The sequence below is a fragment of the Juglans microcarpa x Juglans regia genome, chromosome 7S, assembly GCF_004785595.1.
Source record: "Juglans microcarpa x Juglans regia isolate MS1-56 chromosome 7S, Jm3101_v1.0, whole genome shotgun sequence".
Classification (NCBI taxonomy): Eukaryota; Viridiplantae; Streptophyta; class Magnoliopsida; order Fagales; family Juglandaceae; genus Juglans; species Juglans microcarpa x Juglans regia.
Genome location: NC_054607.1, coordinates 21777151 through 21797716, shown reverse-complemented (window position 1 = coordinate 21797716; position 20566 = coordinate 21777151). Strand labels below are relative to the sequence as shown.

The 20566-nt window shown below is 40.2% G+C and overlaps 2 protein-coding genes across 5 annotated transcripts in view; one reads left to right on the top strand and one right to left on the bottom strand.

Moving 5' to 3' along the window:
- The window catches only part of LOC121241498 (calpain-type cysteine protease DEK1-like), a 46712-nt gene extending 29676 nt beyond the window's left edge, over positions 1-17036 (top strand). For all 4 annotated transcript variants that reach the window (XM_041139277.1, XM_041139278.1, XM_041139276.1 and 1 more), the window contains 12 exons: positions 11222-11599; positions 11686-11801; positions 11915-12212; positions 12709-13028; positions 13227-13578; positions 13695-14015; positions 14097-14201; positions 14345-14473; positions 14882-15262; positions 15357-15494; positions 15604-15840; positions 15928-17036. In XM_041139277.1, coding sequence (XP_040995211.1) covers positions 11222-11599; positions 11686-11801; positions 11915-12212; positions 12709-13028; positions 13227-13578; positions 13695-14015; positions 14097-14201; positions 14345-14473; positions 14882-15262; positions 15357-15494; positions 15604-15840; positions 15928-16233 — 3081 coding nt within the window. In that variant the 3' untranslated portion in view covers positions 16234-17036. The remainder of the gene's footprint in view (positions 1-11221; positions 11600-11685; positions 11802-11914; positions 12213-12708; positions 13029-13226; positions 13579-13694; positions 14016-14096; positions 14202-14344; positions 14474-14881; positions 15263-15356; positions 15495-15603; positions 15841-15927) is intronic.
- A 350-nt stretch (positions 17037-17386) lies between these two features.
- On the bottom strand, positions 17387-20263 carry LOC121241579. Its single transcript, XM_041139403.1, has 6 exons — positions 19836-20263; positions 19537-19590; positions 19162-19398; positions 18210-18480; positions 18005-18082; positions 17387-17820 (listed from the first exon to the last, which is right to left on the bottom strand). Exons 3-6 carry the CDS (start codon positions 19392-19394, stop codon positions 17770-17772), a joined length of 633 nt encoding a protein of 210 aa, XP_040995337.1. The 5' UTR covers positions 19395-19398; positions 19537-19590; positions 19836-20263; the 3' UTR covers positions 17387-17769.
- Positions 20264-20566: the final 303 nt, after the last annotated feature.

The window sequence follows — 20566 nt, the reverse complement described above, 5'->3', positions numbered from 1 at the left end:
ATTCTCCCCCTGTTTGTGATTCCCTTATGCTTTGTACAGGCAAACTGGGATTTCCTTTTTTTTCACTATTTAAAATTTTAGTTCCTTGAATGTTTTGTAGAGGGATGCCAATGTCAAGGAAAACATTAGGCATTGGTATAGAAGTTTGTCAAAACTGATCTTCACTACTCTCTTTCTCCCCCTGAAGATAAGTTTGGTTAAAGTAAGAATGATTTTCAACAAAAATGACATCCATACTGATGTGAATTTTTTTTGTTTTTGCATTCAAACATTTGTACCCTCTTTTATTGGGAGCATATCCAAGAAACACACATTTTTCAGCCCTAGGATCAAGTTTAGATCTAAGATGAGCTGGAATATGAACAAAAACAGTGCATCCAAATACTTTTAGAGGCAGATCAGAAATTATCCTAGTATCAGGAAAGGATTTTTTTAGGCATGCCAAAGGAGTGATATGCTTCAGCACACGGGTAGGTATTCTATTAATAAGGTAACAAGCAGTTAGAATAGCATCCCCCAAATATTTTGGAATATGCATAGAAAACATTATAGCCCGTGCAACCTCAAGTAAATGACGATTTTGTCTTTCAACAATGCCATTTTGTTGTGGGGTGTCACAACACGTGGGTTGTGTTGAATCCCTCTTTCTTTCAAAAAATTTCCCAAAACTTGGTTGAAATATTATGTAATATTATGTACCATTATCCGTACGAAGTATGCTTATTTTTGTATGAAATTGATTTTTGGTCATACTATAACAATTCTTGAATAATATTTCAACTTCAGATTTTCCATTCATCAAATATACCCAACAAATTCGAGTATCCAACTGTGCCTTGTACCAATCCAGAGTCCCATAAGAACGTAGCTTAATCGAGTAAACCCACTTGCAACCAATGGCCTTAACAGTAGCGGGACAAGGAACAACATCCCATGTGTGATTGTCTTGGAGAGCCCGAAGTTCTTCAGCCATCACCTCACGCCAACATTCATGTTTAACTGCCTTGGAATAACCTGATGGAATGGGAATGGAAGACAAAGTAGCATGGAGAGGGGTATGTGAAAAACCATACCGATCAAGGGGACGAGATACTCTTGTCGAACGGCGAGGAACTGTGTGGAAGTCTGGATCATCCGTAGAAGAGGTAGTCTGAGCTGGGTCAAGTGGCAGATCAGGCTCAGGAAGGGGCAAAGTTGGTCGTTGTCGCTCATACACAAGTCCAGGTTTGAATCGGTCAGGAGAAGAAGTCAAGTCATCAAAATGCGGCAAAACATGCATCTCAGGTAAAGACTCAACATGAGTAGAAAAGAACGACTGATTTTCAAAGAATTTAGGCGAGGCAGAACAGAGGACTGAAGCAATAACGTACGAACAACATCCAACAAATGTCGATTTTTCCGTTCAGCCACACCATTTTGCTGAGGTGTATAAGGACAAAAGTGTTGAGAAACAATGCCTTTTTGTTGGAGGAACTCATGAAACTCACGAGACATATATTCGCCACCTGAATCAGACCTTAAAGTTTTGATCCCTGACGAGAATTGAATCTTAACATAGGCGATGAATTGCTGAAAGACGGAGAAAACCTCAGATTTAGAACGTAGAAAATAAATCCAGGTATACTTGGTATAATCATTAGTGAAAGTAACAAAGTATTTATAATTCGCATATGAAATAACAGGAGAAATTCCCCACACATCACTATGAATCACATCAAAGCATCGTTCAACATGAATACCATGAGAGGGAAATGAAAGGGACTTACTTTTACCTAATTTGCATGTGGAGCAATCAAAAGAAAGAGGAGATGAAAATTGATCTTTATTACCCAACAAACTAGAGTTTATTAAATGAGATAAAACAACAGAGTTAGGATGACCCAATCGTTTGTGCCATACTTCACCCTTATTGTGTATAGTGTTACAAGCTAAAGAAATAACAACAGGAATGGAAAAATGTAGAGGAAACAATCGTCCAACTTTAGGCCCCTTCGCGAGTATCTTCCCCGACACTTGATCCTGCACAAAACAACCATCACGAGAAAAACGAACATCATAGTTGTTATCAACCAACTGGCCTACTGATATAAGACTAGTAGAAAGCTCAGGAGATACAAAAACATCTATAACTGTAGAATTAACATCACCAACAACATGAATAGGTAACTGACTACCATTAGCAATTTGAATATGCAACGATCCATTATAAGTCTGAACATTGCTAAGAGTGTCAGAAGAACTAGTAATGTGATTAGGCGCACTAGAATCAACTGTCAAAGTGAGTCGAAATATTGTGTGAATAGCCGAATTCCTGGTCTTTGAGTGATCTGTATATTATATATGAACTTTACAAGAGAACTATACATGGAAAGAAAACTAATTGCCGAGTGATTCTAGCATTCTAGCCTAATATGGAAACTACATATTCTGTCAATATCCTAACTGTACAAGCCTAAGTAAATGTCGTAAAGGTAAAACAAGGAAAGAAGATTAATTATGGACAGCAAAGCTGTCCATTGACATCAACAAGCCAAGATAAGGATGGTAGTGAACCTTTACCTTGCAGCCCTAAAGCTGAAAATGCCAAAATAATCATCTGTTGCACTATCTCAGAAGTAAGAGCAGATGAATCACCAACAATAGCAAAGTTAGCTGAAGTAGATGGACTCACAGTGGCTTGATAAGCATTAGCTTGATAAGACATTCTTTGATAATATGCCCCGGCTTCTTACAGTAATTGCAAGATTTCTTTGCACAGTGAGCAGCAATATGGCCGTATTCCTTGCAGCTGAAACATTGAACTTTCTGCATGTCGCGTCCTTTGCCTTTCCCATGAGCCGTATAAGCCACTACATTTGGTAACATTTTGTCTTGCTGATAAGTGGCCTATGTGGCAAGATGCTGCTCCTCACGGAGTAACTCCCCCAAAACAAACGTCCAAAGAAGGCAATGGAGCTACGGTTCATTAAGTTGGAGCGAGTGGCCTCAAATTCAGGTCGTAACTTCATTAAAAACTGATCTCGCGTTGTTCATGAACTTCCTGCACAACAGAGAGATTCTTTCGGCACCTTGGCATAAATCATGTCAGTAAATTCTCCCCAGAGATTATTAAACCCAGAAAAATAATCTTGAATGGAGAGATCGCCTTGAGTGTAACTGGCGATCTTGTACTTCAACTGAAAACGTTGAGTAGAATTGTCCTGATTATACATTTTCCTTAAGTATTCCCGCATAGTTTTAGTAGTCTTATATGGACTCAGATTAAGAATAATAAGAGGATTAACAGAGCCTAAAATCCATGTCATCACCCGCATCTTTGATTTTCCATTGAGCCAATTTAGAAAGCTCAGTAGGAGTGGGATCACTACCATCTATATGACCCCATAATTCTTTCCCCAAAACAAATAAGTGAAATTGAAATTCCCAGGCACAATAATTCCTACCCGTGAATTTCACATGAAAAAAGTCCGAAGACATGATGCTCATAAAAAAACAGCCAAGAAGAATACACTAGAAATTCAAAATGTCGAGAACCAAAGAAGAGCACTGCCGTGAACCAAAAAAACAAAAAACGTTGGGAACCAAAACAACTCACAGAAACTGCCAAGAAGCTACAAATCCACCACAGAAAGTTCCGAAAACCTCAACCCCTTCATAGAACCTGCTGGAAGCCAAGAAAAAACACAGCCCAGCAAAATCGAAGGCCACAAATCCACCACAGAAAGTTCCGAAAACCTCAAACCCTTCATAAAACCTGCCGAAAGCCAAGAAATAGCACAGCCCAGCAAAATCGAAGGCCACAATTCGCACAGACAGTGCCGACAATGGTAGCACTAGTGTCCACCAACGAAAAAAAATTTCCACGAGGAAGAACCAGAAATATTTCTAAGGTTTGGCTCTGAAACCATGTCAAATTGGATTGAATACCTCATTTGTGAGGATTTCCTTTCATTATATAGGCACAAGTGTGCGTGATACAAGGCTAGAATCAAGCCAAATTTATAGCAATCAAATCTGTCTATAAAAGGAAACTAGGACTATTTACATAATCTGTCTAAGTAAGGAAGTGTATATATACACAGATTAGGAAAGCTAAATAAGGAAGGTATGACTAAAATATGTACACTGAAAACTACATTCCCGCTGACATGATCATCTATAAAAGTCACAAACCATTTTTTTCCAGATAAGGTAGTAACCTTAGAGGGACCCCAAACATCACTATGAATCAAATTAAAAGGTTTTGATGCACGGTAGCCTTTTGAATTATAAGGAACTCGGTGACTTTTTGATAAATGACAAACATCACAATGAAGAGAAGTACAATCCAAATTTTTAAACAGACTAAGCAGCAAATATTTTAAATAAGAAAAACTGGGATGCCCTAATCTAAGATGCCAAAGCATTATTTGTTCACACATAGGGATTGAACTAGTACTATCACTCAAGCCCTGAGTTTGTCTATTGCTTAATAGGGTATCATGAAAATAATAAAGGCCATCGATCATCCTAGCACTGACAATCATCATCGCCGAGCTCTGCTCTTGAAATTCACAGTGAGAATCAAAGAATATGATACGACAGTTAGAATCACGGGATAATCTAGTAACAAACAGAAGAATGCAAGTAAGTTTAGGAGCATGAAGGACAGATTTTAATTCTAATTGAACCAGTTCCTGCAATGGATGAAAAACTCCCATCTGCAATCCTAATCTTTTTATTACCCGGACAAGGATAATAAGATTGAAACAATTGAGATATATTGGTCATAGGGTCGGATGCGCATGAATCAATAATCCATGGTGCAAAGGCTAAAGAACTATAATAGGCACTCGGCATATTACCTGTTTGGGCCAAGGAACTAGAATAGAAGTACCAGATATCGGATTGGATTTCAGCAGTTGAAGAAGATGATCCATCTGCTCTGAACTTAGAACATTGGTTTGGGCTTCATTTGCTCTAGGAAACCCTTGGTTGTTTCTAGGTCCAGGTTTGCTGCTCTTCCAATTTGCTGGTTTTCCATGTAGTTTCCAGCAAGTTTCTCGGGTATGGCGTGGCTTATTACAATAGTCACACCATAATCGAGATTTTTGATTGGGATATGACCGTTGTACAGAGGCATTAGCAGCAACCAAAACAGTAGGATTAGCAGCAACCAAAGCCGAGTTCTCCACTGTTCCATCAGCCCCTTTTTTCTTTAGCATAACATTCCGATGTCAATCTTCACGTCTCACTTCAGAAAATACGTCTCTGATTGGAGGCAGAGGTTGTCTACCAAGAATCCTCCCCTTGACTTCATCAAACTCATCATTGAGTCCAGCCAAGAATTTAAAAATTCTTACAGTTTCCACCATCTTCTTGTTGTAGTTGCAATCATCAGGGCTCTTCCATTCATAATCATTGAATAGATCCAAGTCCTGCCACAGTCCCTTAAGGACATTAAAATGCTTAGTCACACTGTCTTCCCCTTGTTGGGCCTTGCCGATTTTTTGTTGCAATTCATAAATCTGAGAATAATTTCCAAGGTCAGAATACATCTGACTAACATTATCCTAGAGTTCTTTTGCAATAGGATAGCACATGTAATTAGCACTAATATCTTCATCCATTGCATTCACAAACCAAGCTATAATCATGGAATTTTCAGTAGTAAGATACCCAATCTTACCTCTCCCGCGGATATACATTCGAATTGACTGAGACCATGTCAAGAAGTTGGCTTTATTGAGACGGATATTTGTGATTTGGACTGAATGGGGCGGTATGGGCTACTTTGGTTTCAGTTTTGGTGTTGACCACAGGTTCAAGTCTGGCCATGGTGGAAGTTTTGGAAATTTCAGACATAATGGAGGCTGAACAGGGTTAAGGCAATAAGGCCTAGGTTTAGAGGCTATGACTGCCGAAAGGAAAAGAAAACCAGGCTTTGATACCATCTAGAAGTGGAGAAGAATTGGAATAGTATTTCTTATTAACTAAAATAAGGTACAATCCGTATGTCTTATAGACTACAAGGATAAACTAAAAGGAAAGAATGACGATTGCTAACAAATCTCCTAGAATATCTCCTAAGAATATTTACTATTTACATAATTACAGAAATTTCTCCTATAATCCAAGGAGAGTTGACTGGATAAATTTGGAAACTTTCCAACAGCTCTTCCACGGGAAAACAATGGAAGAATGGGTCGACATAACCTTATAAAAGGATCTAACCAAGACGTTCTTGTTCCCCGAATGAGACCAAAGCAACCTGACCTCCTTTCCAGCCTTTAAATTCAGCGCATATTATGCACTGTAAAATTCAGTAATATCCCTCACCTCCCAATCCTGGACAGCTCTAATAAACCTCACAGACCATGGAGAGAACCAAAAGAAATGTCCAAATTATCAGCCACTGCAGCACCCTTATCCAATGCAATTCTATAGAGAGAAGGGAAAGCATTCTTCAAGGCAACATCACCACACCAAATATCATGCCAAAATCTTGTTCAAGCATTCATTAGCAATGAGGATGGAGTCAAGGATTTGTCTTCCCTTGACAAAGGCATTTTGTGATTTCGAGATGATCTTCCCCACGACTTCACTCAACCTATTAGCAAGAACTTTTGAAATGATCTTGTATACCACACTCACCAGACTTATGGGGCGGAAGTCTTTCACCTCCACCGACCTTGCCCTTTTCGGGATAAGAGCACTGAATGAAGCGTTAAGTCTTTTCTCAAATTTCATTAACGAGTGAAATTCGAGAAAAACCTTCATGATGTCCTCCCTAACAATATCCCAACAAGCCTTAAAAAGTCATTGAGAAGCCATCTGGACCTGGTGCTTTGTCTTTGTCCATCCCTCTTAACACACTAAACACCCCCATCCTCTTCAAACGAGCTCTCCAACCAAGTTGCGCTTGACTAATCAATCGAATAAAAAACCAGCCCGTCAACCTTAGGCCTCCAAGGGTATTGTTCCGTGAGAAGTTTATGATAAAAGTGAACAATATGATTCTTAATTTCAGCGTTGTTTGTAAGTACCCCACCTTCCGAATGAAGAACCTTAATGGCATTATTCCTTCGGTGGGAATTAGCTACTTTATGGAAAAAGTTTGAGCTTTTGTCCCCTTCCTTCAACCAAAAAGCCCGAGATTTTTGTTTCCAAGAAATCTCCTCCATAAGGGTGATTTTTTCCAACTCAGTCACAACAACCAATTTCCTTGCATTATCTTCAACCAAGAGAGCCCCATCAACCTCTTTTCATCAAATCACTGCAGCTCCTGAAAAAGATTATTCCACTAATCATTAATGGTCCCAAAGACTTCCATGTACCATTTTTTCAAATCATTTTTCAGGGCTTTAAGTTTCCTAGCTAAAACAAAGCTAGGAGTGCCCGAAAATTGATATGAGGACCACCACGATTTAACCTTGCCCGTAAACCCATCTACTTTCAGGCACATGTTCTTGAATTTAAAGTATCTCCGCCCCTCGTGAAGATCCCTACAATCCAATAAGAGGGGAAAATGATCAGAACATAGCCTAGGAAGGCGTTTTTGGCATAGGTTAGGAAAGTGAGCCTCCCAAGAAGGAGAGACAATAAATCTGTCCAATCTGGACCTAGCCCTTCCATTAGACCAAGTGAAGTCTTCCCCAGCCTAGGGTAGATCAACCAAATCCAGCTCAAAAATTAGAGTTGAGAAGTCAGCCATGGCAGAGCCAATACTAGAGTCCCTCGACCTTTCCAATACACAAGCCAGCAATCTCATCCAAAGGAGCCTTCTATTACTGTCAACATTAGGTCCATTTGCTCTAGCAAAACCCCACCTGAAGCCATCTTCCACATTCGTGAAAGAACAAGCCACCACAAATTCACCGACATTCTTCTCCACCAAATTAACTACTCTCTTATCCCACATCACTATAATACCTCCTAAGGCACCCTCGGAAGCAAGAGAGACCCATCCCGTGTAAGAGCAACCCCACAAACTTCTTATTATATTTTTGTAAACTATCTTCAACTTCCTCTCCTGCAAACAAATTACATCAACCTTCCATTTCCTGATCAGATTCTTCACCCAGAGGCACTTGCTCTAATCGTTTAGTCCCCGAACATTCCATGAAAGAATCTTAGGTTTCATAAAACACCAAGATTCACCCTATCATTGTGCCCTCTCCCCCTCCCCCCCCCCCCCCCCCCCCCCCCCCCCCCCCCTTCCCTCTCTTCTATTATTTTTTAGGGGCATATCTAGCTAAAAGGGGCTGCCCTGCTTCAATGGCAATAAGGAGGGCATTAAACTGATCCCCAAAACCTTCGCAAGAAATCCCTACACAATTGTGAATTTCCTCTACCTTCTGAAGAACTCAGTTTGACTGTAAACCAGCCCTAAAGGCACTGGAGGCAAAGAACAGATGGGGCTAGGCTCGTCCGAAAGCATCTCACTTTTACACCCAAACTCCTTGCAAACCAATTGCAATTTAGACCCATCCAACCATCATTCGAAAGCACCTCATCTTCTGATAGAGACCCATCCTCTTCTTCCAAAGTACACAAGACTCTGGAAGGACCCTCATCGACAACTGAAAATTGGCCCATAACTTCAGCGACATCGTAAGTAGATGACTGAGGGCAGTCAGAAGGCCATGAGGAACCATTGTTGCCCTTAGGACAGATAAAAGCTCCGATCCGAGCCAACCCAACTGAAGCTGTCATCTCTTCGCATCTGTTCACCCCTACCAAGGCCATAAACTGCTCCTTGTTGCGAACATGGAGGTCGCGGGAAGCCAGGGACCCTTTATGTGTCAGCGGCGAGCTGCCAACTACCTGAGGACAAGCAGAAGCTTCCTTCCGAGCCAACCTTACCAAGGCCGGGAACTGTGCCATATTTGGCGCCGGAGACCCTTTCTATGATGGTGACGAGGTGAGCGGAGCAACCGCTGGAGAGCTAGAGTGTCCCTTCAAGAAGCCTCAAACTCGCAATAACAGATTGAACCCCCCCCCCCCCCCTCCTTCTCTCAGAATGGACTGGTGAAGAAGTCGGGCCCCTAGTGTGCGAGCCCGACCCACCAGACTTTGGCCCTTCCAGCTGAGTGGAACTCGGGCTTGGCCCGTTAACATGGTCTGAGCTTTGTTTTAGCCAGCCACTCAGGATGAACGGGTCAAGTTTACTTGGGCCTGACCCCCTAGATTTCGGCCCTCTCAGATCCAGCCCATCAACGCAGCCTGTGTTTACTTTAGACTTCCCCACTTGCCCAAGCAACCCACCACCTAAACCTAGACCCAAGCCCATATCTACTTTATTCATTAGGTCTCTAACTAACATTCTCCATGACTCCTGCCAACTGAGCTCTGACAGCCCTCAATACCCCCCTCCCCTTCCACATCTCCTACCTTTGAGCACCTGTCAATGTAACCCCCCCCCCCCCCCCCCCCCCCCCCCCCCCACCCAAATGCCAGACTGCACTAAATGAAAAATGTCCACCAGTGGAGTGAGCCTACAGTCATTGTCTTCTTCTAACACCTTACCCCCTAACATCATGCCCGTATTGCGATTCGTGCCTACCACCACAGCGGAACTGCTCTTTGTCGGAAACCATGTCAGCGACCTCAACACTAAGGCATACGAGGCACCATTGGGAGAGAAGGATCTCCCCATCTTCTTCCCACTACCAGATTCCCCTCCACGGGCTTTGGGAGGGTCCTGCACTCATTTTGCACCTTTGGGAGGATCCTACACTCTGTTTGCATTCTCAGAAATAGGGGCTTTGAGGCCAGCGAGCAATCGAATGTAATACACGAATCCTTCCCATCCGTTGCCATTCGAACCTTCAAGGATCACCAGCAAACCCCTTCTCCTACCATTCCCAAATTCTGCCAGTTGCAAAAAGCAACCCCTGACCTTAACTTGGCGTTGAATGGTGAGGACTCCGTTACCCATCTGCAGTTCTCTTAAAAAAGCTTCACGTCGGAAAAGTTCTTGGCATTCCTCTATCACCTTTGCCACCCATAGAGCCGACGACCCACTTAAAGAAATAAACTTAACCGTCCTTCTACTACTTTCGGTGATACGAATGTCGTTTCCACCCACATTTGTGAAAACAAAGGTTTTTTATTCTACCTGCAGCTGCTATCACCCTCCATCAAAGCAGCAGGAAAAGAACAAAAGACGTGGGAAAATAGGAAGAGAAAGGAAAGGAGTGGATGAAAAAAAAAAAAAAAGATGTAGAAAGGAATTAGACTGAGAAAGAAGGTTAACTCTGTCGAGAAGTGCTGGAGCTGGGATTACGTATGGACATGCAAGGAGAGAGAGAATCCTCTAAAGGCAAAATAGTAGCTGCTGAAAGTTCAGTACAAGCAACTCGTTGAGAATTGAACAAATAATCAATAGAAAGTTATGCACCATAATTAAAACTTAGGTAGCTACTTTGTTATGAATGATATTAGTTTGCTTTTTATTGGCTGGCATACATAATCAGGAATGGCTGTCTACTGTTTTCATAATCAAAGAATTTATTGATTTTTATCTTGGCATTTCCACTACATTTTGTATCAAGCTATTTCTTTCACTAATGATTTGGAGGCAATTTCTGAAATGCAAGGGAATAGAGGACTGATTTGTTTTATCTAACATAATAAAATACTGCAAAGGCTTGGATTAAGCTGTCTAGAACCTCGGCAGACTTCCTAGATGTCATAAAAACTAACATTAGAAAATGATTCTGAAGAAAATGTCAAGTGGTGCAACAAGAAACTGAAAATCTTGGAATAGCAAGAAAATGAAGACAAATGAAGTTACCTGATGGAAACCTCTATTGATGTAATTTATTAATATTTCCTTGCATGGTACATTTTTATGTGAGAAACTTATAAAAACCCCACCATTTTCTGCCTCTTCCATCATTGCTGCTGTTGATCATTCTAGAATGCTAGGAAACTACTAGCATTGGTGCAACAAGAAGCCAAAAATTTTAGAATCACATGACAATATATCTATGTTGCATGACAAAAGAAATGCACGTTATTCAGCTCCAAAAATTTTAGAATCACCTGATGGAAAATTCTAGGATGTCATCAGTTAATATCTCTTTGCATGGTATGTATTCAATGTGAGGAACTTATCTTGTTTTAGTGCTTGCAGGAGAACAATATATATTTTTAATTTTCATTAATAGAATGTTTTCTTTTTATTTGAGTGAGTTGAATGTGAAGCTCAGTGGAGTTGAATTTATTTGCCTCGCAGACCAGAAATGCACTATCCGGAACATATTCAGCTCCACAGAGATCTGCCAGTTCAGCAGCTCTTTTGGTAGGAGATCCAACCATAATGCGTGACAGGGCAGGAAATTTTGTGCTTCCAAGAGCTGATATCATGAAACTGAGAGACCGTTTAAGAAATGAGGAATTAGTTGCTGGGTCATTTTTCTGCAGAATCAGATATGGAAGAACGTTCCACCGTGAACCTGCCAGTGATGTAGATCACAGAAGAGAAATGTGTGCTCATGCACGTATTTTGGCTTTGGAAGAGGCAATTGATACTGAATGGGTGTACATGTGGGATAAATTTGGTGGTTATTTACTTCTTTTGCTTGGATTGACTGCTAAGGCAGAGAGAGTGCAGGTGAAAAAATAAACCCTGTGCTGCTTACTATGCACAAGGTGTTTGATTGTTGATAATGATTAATCATTGATTTTGTGCTGTTGTAGGATGAGTTTCGCCTGAGACTCTTTCTTGATAGCATTGGGTTTTCAAACCTTAGCGCCAAGAAGATTAAAAAATGGATGCCAGAGGACCGTAGGCAGTTTGAAATTATTCAGGAGAGGTAGTTACTTGTCAGAAAAGAAAATTTTGCCTCTTATGCATATTGGGTTCTCTATTTTTCTAGTCTTAAATTTATTTAGTATTTCTGAACCTCCATCTATATGAATTTTGTAGTTATATAAGAGAAAAAGAGATGGAAGAAGAAATTTTAATGCAGAGACGTGAAGAAGAGGGAAGAGGTAAAGAAAGAAGGAAGGCTCTTCTGGACAAAGAAGAACGTAAATGGAAGGAGATAGAAGCTTCACTCATTTCCTCTATTCCTAATGCTGGCAGCAGAGAGGCAGCAGCTATGGCTGCTGCAGTACGTGCAGTTGGAGCTGATGCTCTTATTGATGATTCTTTTGCACGAGAGAGGGTTTCAAACATTGCACGTAGAATACGCATTGCTCAGTTAGCTCGCCGAGCAGTTCAGGTTGAGTTCTCTAGTTATGACTTTGTTTTTGGTTGGCTTGTCTAACGTCAATAATTTTTTTCCAGTCAAACACGAGTGATCTAGGCACCATGGAATGCATGTTGTCAGAGATATCTAAAAAGATATTTTCATTCTGTGGATTCTTTTCCAATTACCACTCTGTATTCCATGCCCCTCACTGTCTGCTCTTGAGGAACATTGGTGTTCCAAAAATGTTTTCCAGGCCGTATAATATTTATTTCTTTCCATGGGAAGGTGATGCACCACCCTTTCTTATTGGCGCCATATCCATATCCACATGTTTTTCCCATCGTCTACGTAGGATATTTTTTCCTGGATTTAAACTCTGGGGAACATGATAGAAATGTAGCAGTGTCTCAACACCATTACTAACTTGGGCCTTCCTGATTTCTCTTAGTCAATGGATATATATTGCCTTTTGGTATTATCAGCCTGTCTGACTCTGAACCTAGTGTGTGTCAATTGTCATTGGCAGACAGGGGTTGCTGGTGCTGTATGTGTTCTTGATGATGAACCAACTACAAGTGGCCGAAACTGTGGCCAGATTGATCCCATTGTATGTCAAAGTCAAAAGGTTACTTTTTCCGTCGCAGTGATGATCCAACCCGAATCTGGACCTGTTTGTCTCTTGGGCACTGAATTTCAGAAAAAAGTATGTTGGGAAATTCTGGTAGCTGGTTCTGAGCAAGGTATTGAGGCTGGACAAGTGGGGCTTAGATTGATAACTAAAGGTGATAGACAAACAACTGTTTCAAAGGAGTGGAGTATTAGTGCTACAAGTATTGTTGATGGAAGGTTTGGGCTTTTTCTTGGTTATTTTAACTTAATCTGTGACACTGTAGTGCGTGTGCTTTGGTTCTCTTTTGTAGAATTTATTTTGTACTTCCTTTTTTACCCATTATGTTTTGTGTGCTCTATCATTGTTTCATTGTGCTATTACCATCAGTACTTCAACTAAAACTTACTGGACTGTTTTTTATAAATGCTTTGCAGGTGGCATATTATAACAATGACAATTGATGCTGATTTAGGAGAGGCGACCTGCTTTCTGGATGGTGGTTTTGATGGCTACCAGACTGGGTTACCATTGAGTGTAGGTAATACCATTTGGGAGCAGGGCACAGATGTTTGGGTTGGTGTTAAACCACCTATAGATATGGATGCATTTGGGAGATCAGATAGTGAAGGAGTTGAATCCAAGATGCATATTATGGATGTTTTCCTTTGGGGAAGGTGCTTAACTGAAGACGAGATTGCTGCTCTTTATGCTGCTATTGGATCAGCTGAGTTTAGCACCATCAATTTTCCAGAAGATAATTGGCAATGGGCAGATTCTCCTTCTAGAGTATGTGCCTTTCAATACTATGCGTCATTGTATTTTTGAGCAAAATTTAAAGGCCGAAGATAATAATTAATGTTTAGCGACTGTTCAGTAATTACTGCTTAATTTGCTGTATATAGATTGATGGGTGGGATAGTGATCCTGCGGATGTAGATCTATATGATAGGGATGATGTAGATTGGGATGGACAGTATTCAAGTGGGAGAAAAAGGAGGTCAGAACGTGATGTTGTTGTGGTCGATGTGGATTCTTTTGCCAGGAGGTTTAGAAAACCTAGGATGGAAACTCAAGAAGAAATCAATCAACAGATGCTTTCAATGGAACTGGCTGTCAAAGAAGCCCTCTGTGCAAGGGGAGAAAAACATTTCACTGATCAAGAATTTCCTCCAAGTGATCAATCCTTGTTTGTAGATCCCAAAAACCCCCCTTCCAAGTTGCAGGTTTGTTTTCCTGGCTTGTTAGTTGCTGTCAGATGTGTTTATTATTTTGATGGCTGCAGCCTCGTTGGTTTTCCAACTTAGGTTGTTTCCAAGTGGACAAGGCCAGCTGAAATTGTGAAAGAGAACCATCTGGATTGTGGTCCGTGCTTATTTTCTGGGACAGCAAATCCTTCAGATGTGTGTCAGGTTGGATATTTTTATCTAACATGTCACGTGAAGCTTTGGTCTGAATGATGTGCATTTTGGTGGAGTTGCATCTTGATGAGGATTGGCGTAATGTCTTGCTTGCTTGCTTGCTTTAATGAGTTTCTTAATTGTCTACTGAACAGGGCCGATTGGGAGATTGTTGGTTTTTGAGTGCTGTAGCTGTTTTAACTGAGGCTTCACGAATATCGGAAGTTATTATTACTCCAGAATATAATGAGGAAGGAATCTACACTGTCCGCTTCTGTATTCAGGTAACAGCACTTAAGATGGGTTTTTGCTGGATCAAATGTTTTCCATGTCTGCTTTGGATTGGAATCCTGGGAGTGTGCTTTCCAAATGGTGTGCCTGCATCTGTGACTGTGATGGAGTAAAACTGTAACTTGCTTTCCTGTTTTTGACATTTTCTAAATGTAATGAAAGAAAATTGTTAACTTTTCTGCAGCCAGAGGAAAGCCCTTTAACTTTATGTTTGCTGGACGCACCAAAACTCTACTTGGGAAAAAAATAACATTTATATTTTGAGAACTTGTGTTGTCAATTTGTTGACTCCAAGATTTTCTGTATAAGACGAGAAAGTTTAATAGGCTTTTATTTCCCGTTGGTTATTGCTAATTAGCATGTTCATTACTGCCTACTGTGCTCTTTTTCCTTTTTTATAGGGTGAGTGGGTCCCAGTTGTTGTCGATGATTGGATTCCATGCGAAGCACCAGGCAAACCTGCATTTGCTACCAGTAGGAAGGGTAATGAGCTCTGGGTCTCTATATTGGAGAAGGCCTATGCCAAATTGCATGGCTCTTTCGAGGCACTGGAAGGCGGGCTGGTTCAGGATGCTCTTGTGGACCTCACTGGAGGTGCTGGTGAGGAAATTGACATGAGGAGTGCCCAGGCCCAGATTGATCTTGCAAGTGGTAGACTTTGGTCTCAATTGTTGCGCTTCAAACAAGAAGGGTTCCTACTTGGTGCTGGGAGTCCTTCGGGTTCAGATGTGCACATTTCTTCCAGTGGCATTGTGCAAGGGCATGCATATTCTTTATTGCAGGTATTTTCGGATGCCTACTTGTCTGATTTGTCCCTTGTATTCCAACTAACATTTCATGAAGGTGACCACTTTTCTTCTATGGAAAATTATTTAGGTGAGAGAAGTTGATAGCCACAAACTTGTTCAAATTAGAAATCCATGGGCTAATGAAGTTGAGTGGAATGGTCCTTGGTCTGACACGTCACCTGAATGGACTGATAGGCTGAAGCACAAGCTGAAGCACATCCCTCAGGTACTATCTGCTGGTATTTCATATTAACAGGAATGCATTATTATAAATCCAGAACTGCCTTACCTTTGGCGAAATCTTATTGCTACTTCCCTGAATATTTCTCAAACAGTCAAAAGATGGTATATTCTGGATGTCTTGGCAAGACTTCCAGGTTCATTTCCGATCAATATATGTTTGTCGTGTCTACCCCCCAGAGATGCGCTATGCTTTTCATGGCCAATGGCGTGGTTACAGTGCTGGTGGCTGCCAGGATTACGAAACATGGCATCAAAATCCACAGTTCCGGTTGAGGGCCACTGGATCGGATGCATCATTTCCAATCCATGTGTTCATAACCTTAACTCAAGTAAGCCTTGTAATGGGCCTTGAGTGAATTTTTATTTGAGAACATGTTTTTCACTGTGTCCTTAACTTCTTTGAGGACTGAATGTAGGGTGTGGGTTTCTCAAGAACTGCAGCTGGCTTCAGAAATTATCAATCCAGTCATGATTCATTGATGTTCTACATTGGGATGAGGATACTCAAAACTCAAGGCCGTCGTGCAGCTTACAACATATACCTGCATGAATCAGTTGGTGGGACAGACTACGTCAATTCTAGAGAAATATCATGTGAAATGGTTTTAGACCCGGATCCAAAGGGTTATACGATAGTGCCTACAACCATACACCCTGGGGAAGAAGCACCATTTGTTCTCTCTGTTTTCACGAAAGCATCAATAATATTGGAATCTTTATAGTATGCAGGATGGCTCTTAAATTGGATTTTGTCCGTTGGGCTGAGATTTGCAGAGTTTTTGAATTGCTATGGTTGTCCGTGGATCATGAACTCCTTACAGGCAGGTTTTGTTGGACCTCAGTGAGCAGAATTATTCGTCTTCGTCGTCATCTTCTTTCCCTTGTACACGATTTAGCCGCGCTTCACAAACAAAACGGAAATTTTTTTGATTGGATCACTTACAATCTCAAGAGTCAATTCGTACCTGATAAAGTTACGAGGTTACTGAGGAATGTTGCTGCCCGCACTGGACTTCTGTTTTATGTAATTTGGCAGGTTTTTGACGTGATTATCTGCTATGAGGATGGCCTTTGAGTTATAAATCCATTGGAGTAGTGCAACTATAAGCTTAAACATTCTGCGAGGTCAGCTTTGAAAACTATTATTCCTGAATGAACTGCAATGCGCTTATCCAGAGAAGAGGGATGATTAAATGGAAATGGTTATCATTATATCTGGTGGCTCCCTGAGCCTCGCAGTCTCTCTCTCTCTCTCTCGGGGGCTATGTGCTTATGCATGACATTGGAGAGGGTTGTCGGGAGCTTTCTGTACATAAAGAACGAACACTGTGAGGGATATAGGAGTTGTGACTGTGATTGTGTAAAGAAAGTTGAGAAGAAATAGGAAAAATAATTAGTAATGCAATGCAGAAAGCATTTGTGGCTGGTAATTTCAGCTGCAGTTTTGTACTAGTGCTTTGTATCTGTAAGAGCTGTATAATGATTCTTGTTGTGCATATGACATCCCCATTTCATTTTGTTGTAATCTTCTTTTACGCAATCGAGTTGATTTTCTTCATGTGTTTTTGCAAGGAACCTTTGATTTATTACATGGAGAATTTTTCTTCTTGTACAAAGATATCAAATATTATTACCTTAGATTAAAAAAAATGTAAATGTCAATAGGTTCGTGGTCAAAAAATAGAAATATTTTCAATTAACACCTTGCTTAGAAAATTAAAACGAATCAGTTAGTACTTTAAACCAAGAAAATATAAATATCAATTAATATCTTACTCATAAAATCAAATAGAAATATTAATTAGTTCATTACTCCTCCGTTACCCAGAATAATTAATATAAAACAAAAACTGAATTCCGCCACATATCACTGCATTGAATCCCAATTCAGAAAGCATTAGAAAATATCATATCCTGTGACAACCCTATTTCCATTTCAGTGGGCAAGGAATCTGGGGTCGTATTGCTCGACCTAAAATCTAAGCCAGAATCCTACCCGTGATAAGAAAATCATCGCAATGCAAAGCATGCATCAAAAGTGGATAAAAGCATATTATTAAAGGAAATGGAACAATGAGGACGAAAATTATTTCCAAAAAGTTAAAACTGGCAAAGGCAATTTCTACAGAAGTAAAACAAATATGAGAGACTCATCCCACACCCCACCCCCCAAAACCACCGCGTTGTCTTCCTTTAACTTAGCACTTGACCACAGAAGAATCAAATTTCCCTGCCAACCTTATTGGTCGTTTAATTTGTCATTCAGAGTCACTATCCACACTTCCCATGGCCTTCAATCCTCTGGGTCTCTGCATCACATTTTAGGCAAATCACTTACGAATCTATTTAAAAACAGATATTAATTCTAAAAATTTCCATTAAATTTTCTTCTGTTAACTGCATTTTCTCAGCATCCAAGACTAAGGGAAGCATTAAACAACCACAAAAAAAGGGGCGGGGAAGAGAGAGAGAGAGAGAGAGACCAATAAGTACCTTCTTTGAAGACTTTTTTTCCCTCACCTCGTACCTCTCTTGGCACAGATCCGATAGCCATGCACCTGGACTGACCAACTGCACATGGAATACAGGAAAAAGGGAAAAAAAAAAGGCTTAAATACACATCCAAGCCACAAACGTTCTATTTACCTAATTTTCTCATAAAAACAGAAAATTCCCTTAGGGTATGAAAGAGACTTACAAGTAAGCTTTTTTGTATCAACTTAGCCCTCTTCTTGGGCCTCTGAGGAAGCTTACAGCCTTTCATGGCCATAAAATCCTCCTCCTTTTCTTTGCTAGATAGTGTAATAAACAGCTTTGGCCAAACAAACCCCCTGTCCTCCTTTACATGATCCATCAACACCTTCCCATTATCATCCAAACCCAATGAACCTCTAGTCGTGTAATATCGATCTTCCTTCTCTGGCGATGACACCATCGTCTTCTGGTGATTCATTGGTGAGTCAGGGTTCCTAAAAGACCAAAATAGGAAGTTAGCACCTTCCTCCTCCAAATGATCAATTTGATTTTATTTTGTGAACAAGTTCTATGACATTACAATAAAGAGTACCTTCATATCATCCCATAAAAAACCACTCCGTCAACAACTGCAATATGATTCCTATTCTTCCCATCTTTTCCTCACATCCAGTCAGTATAAATTGAATTGCAAATGTTAAAAAAAATCACAAATGTTCTGCCCCAGAGGAATGCACCTCCACTTCATTGAACAAGTTACATTTCAGAAATAAATTTCTTCCTTTTTTTGGTTTCAATCCATTTACAGTAATACATCATTAGAATAAATTAACCTACCAAAATAAAAACAATCATATATATACTAATAATAGCGAATTCAAAAAAGGGAGCAAATCAAATTATCTTCATGGATCTAACCTAAACATGGCATCCACTACAACAACAAACTGTTATATGACTCCATTATTCCTTGTTCTTTTCTCCCTACCCTTTCCTAGCAACCGAACAGGGTAAATTGGTTTTGTAGCCGTTCAAAGCTTGAAATTTGTACGATCCCTAATTTGTTTTCGAAGAAACACAGTTAAAGACCTCAAATTTACATCGAAGTTCTTACATTCATGGGAAGCATTTAAGAATGTCGTTGCACTTTTCATCTGGGAATTTGTTTATCTTACTTGTTGACTCGATGCGGCTGCGGAGAAACCCAGTCTCTCTCCGCAGTGCCAACCACGCGTCGATCGACACGAGAAGTGATTTTCTTCTTCCCCAAACAGTCCAATTTGTTGGCTAAGCTTTGGTCTTTGACTTTCACACATCTAAGCCTCTTTCTGTTCCCCCATTGCAACCCAAAGTCCTCTGCAGCTCTATTGTTGTTGTGCCCTCTTTGACCCTTGGCTTCCTTTTCCATCCCTCTGCAACAGAACCTCATAAATTTTAGAAATTAGCCGACATCCATTAGGGTTTTTCCTCGGAACTGATAGAGACGCTGAGAAACTTGGGGAAAGTGCAAGAAAATTGTGGCAACCTGTGTAGGAGAAATGCTTACTGACCTCAAGATCTAAAAAGAAAGGGACGGGTTCGATGGAATTGGACTCAAAATCAGCCTGCATTTTTAAACATAAAAGCAAAACCCATGAAAGAAATCCTAAAACATAAATATACGGGAAACCCAAAGAAAGCGATCAGCTTAAACGAGGCTGTTTTGGTAGCTGAGAAATTGTGGAAAGAAAATAGAATCCAATCAGGATTAAGCATTAAAAATAAAAAATTTTACAACTGAGGATTTTTTCTCGGCAACCAAACAAGCCATGAAGGAATGCAGAGAGAGAGAGAGGGAGAGAGAGATTACAGGGAGGAGACTCCGTTTACATTTGGTAGCAAAGACTTGGAAAGAAAGAGTAGGAATTTCTCAGACAAAATCAAAAAGAAAAAAGAAAATTCGAGTGAAAAATTAAAAGAATAAAAAATCAGAGTTAAGATTTTGCAATCTTTGAGGGCTAAAGAAACTGAAAAATTTAAACAAAAATAACAAGGAAATAGGTTGTCTTCAACAAAACTGTCTCTTTTTGCAGTGCTCTGTTCCGTTTCTCCTTCAAGTTTGGTTTCTTTTGCTAAAAGCTTCCAAGTAAAGAAAAACATTTTGGGGGTGTGAATGATCATGGCCGTTCGATGTTGAATGGACGGCCAGATGAGTTTCCCTCCAACTTACTTAGCCAATTGGTGCTTGGAAATAAAAGGAAGCCTTTTGGAGTTTCTTCGGATTTATTGGTGCACGTGATAATGTCTCATTGCAAGTGACTTTCCTATCTCAAGTTCTCAACTATCCAATCCAACAAAGATGTAGTAGACCAGTACGTGGCATTTTGCATTTGGATGGGTAATTTGGATAGATTTAAAACAGAGATTTTGCATTTAGGTCTTTCGCTTCAAAATTGATAAGTATAAAATTTCTTATTTAATAAACTTTCATCTCATTTATAGTTTACTATATTGAAATACATTGTACACTGAACACCTCTTGAGTTAAAAAAAATAATAATAATTAATTGTATATTAAGACTTAATATGTCACATCAACAT

Bases quoted from the DNA above. Each gene is read 5' to 3' on its own strand.
- LOC121241579 (XM_041139403.1), bottom strand. From the start codon at position 19,394: ATGGAAAAGGAAGCCAAGGGTCAAAGAGGGCACAACAACAATAGAGCT. The intron at 18,481-19,161 runs GTAAGATAAACA...TTGGTCTTTTAG, and splicing joins CAGCCGCATCGAGTCAACAA to GAACCCTGACTCACCAATGA. The intron at 17,821-18,004 runs GTACTTATTGGT...AATGTGATGCAG, and splicing joins AAAAAAAGTCTTCAAAGAAG to AGACCCAGAGGATTGAAGGC.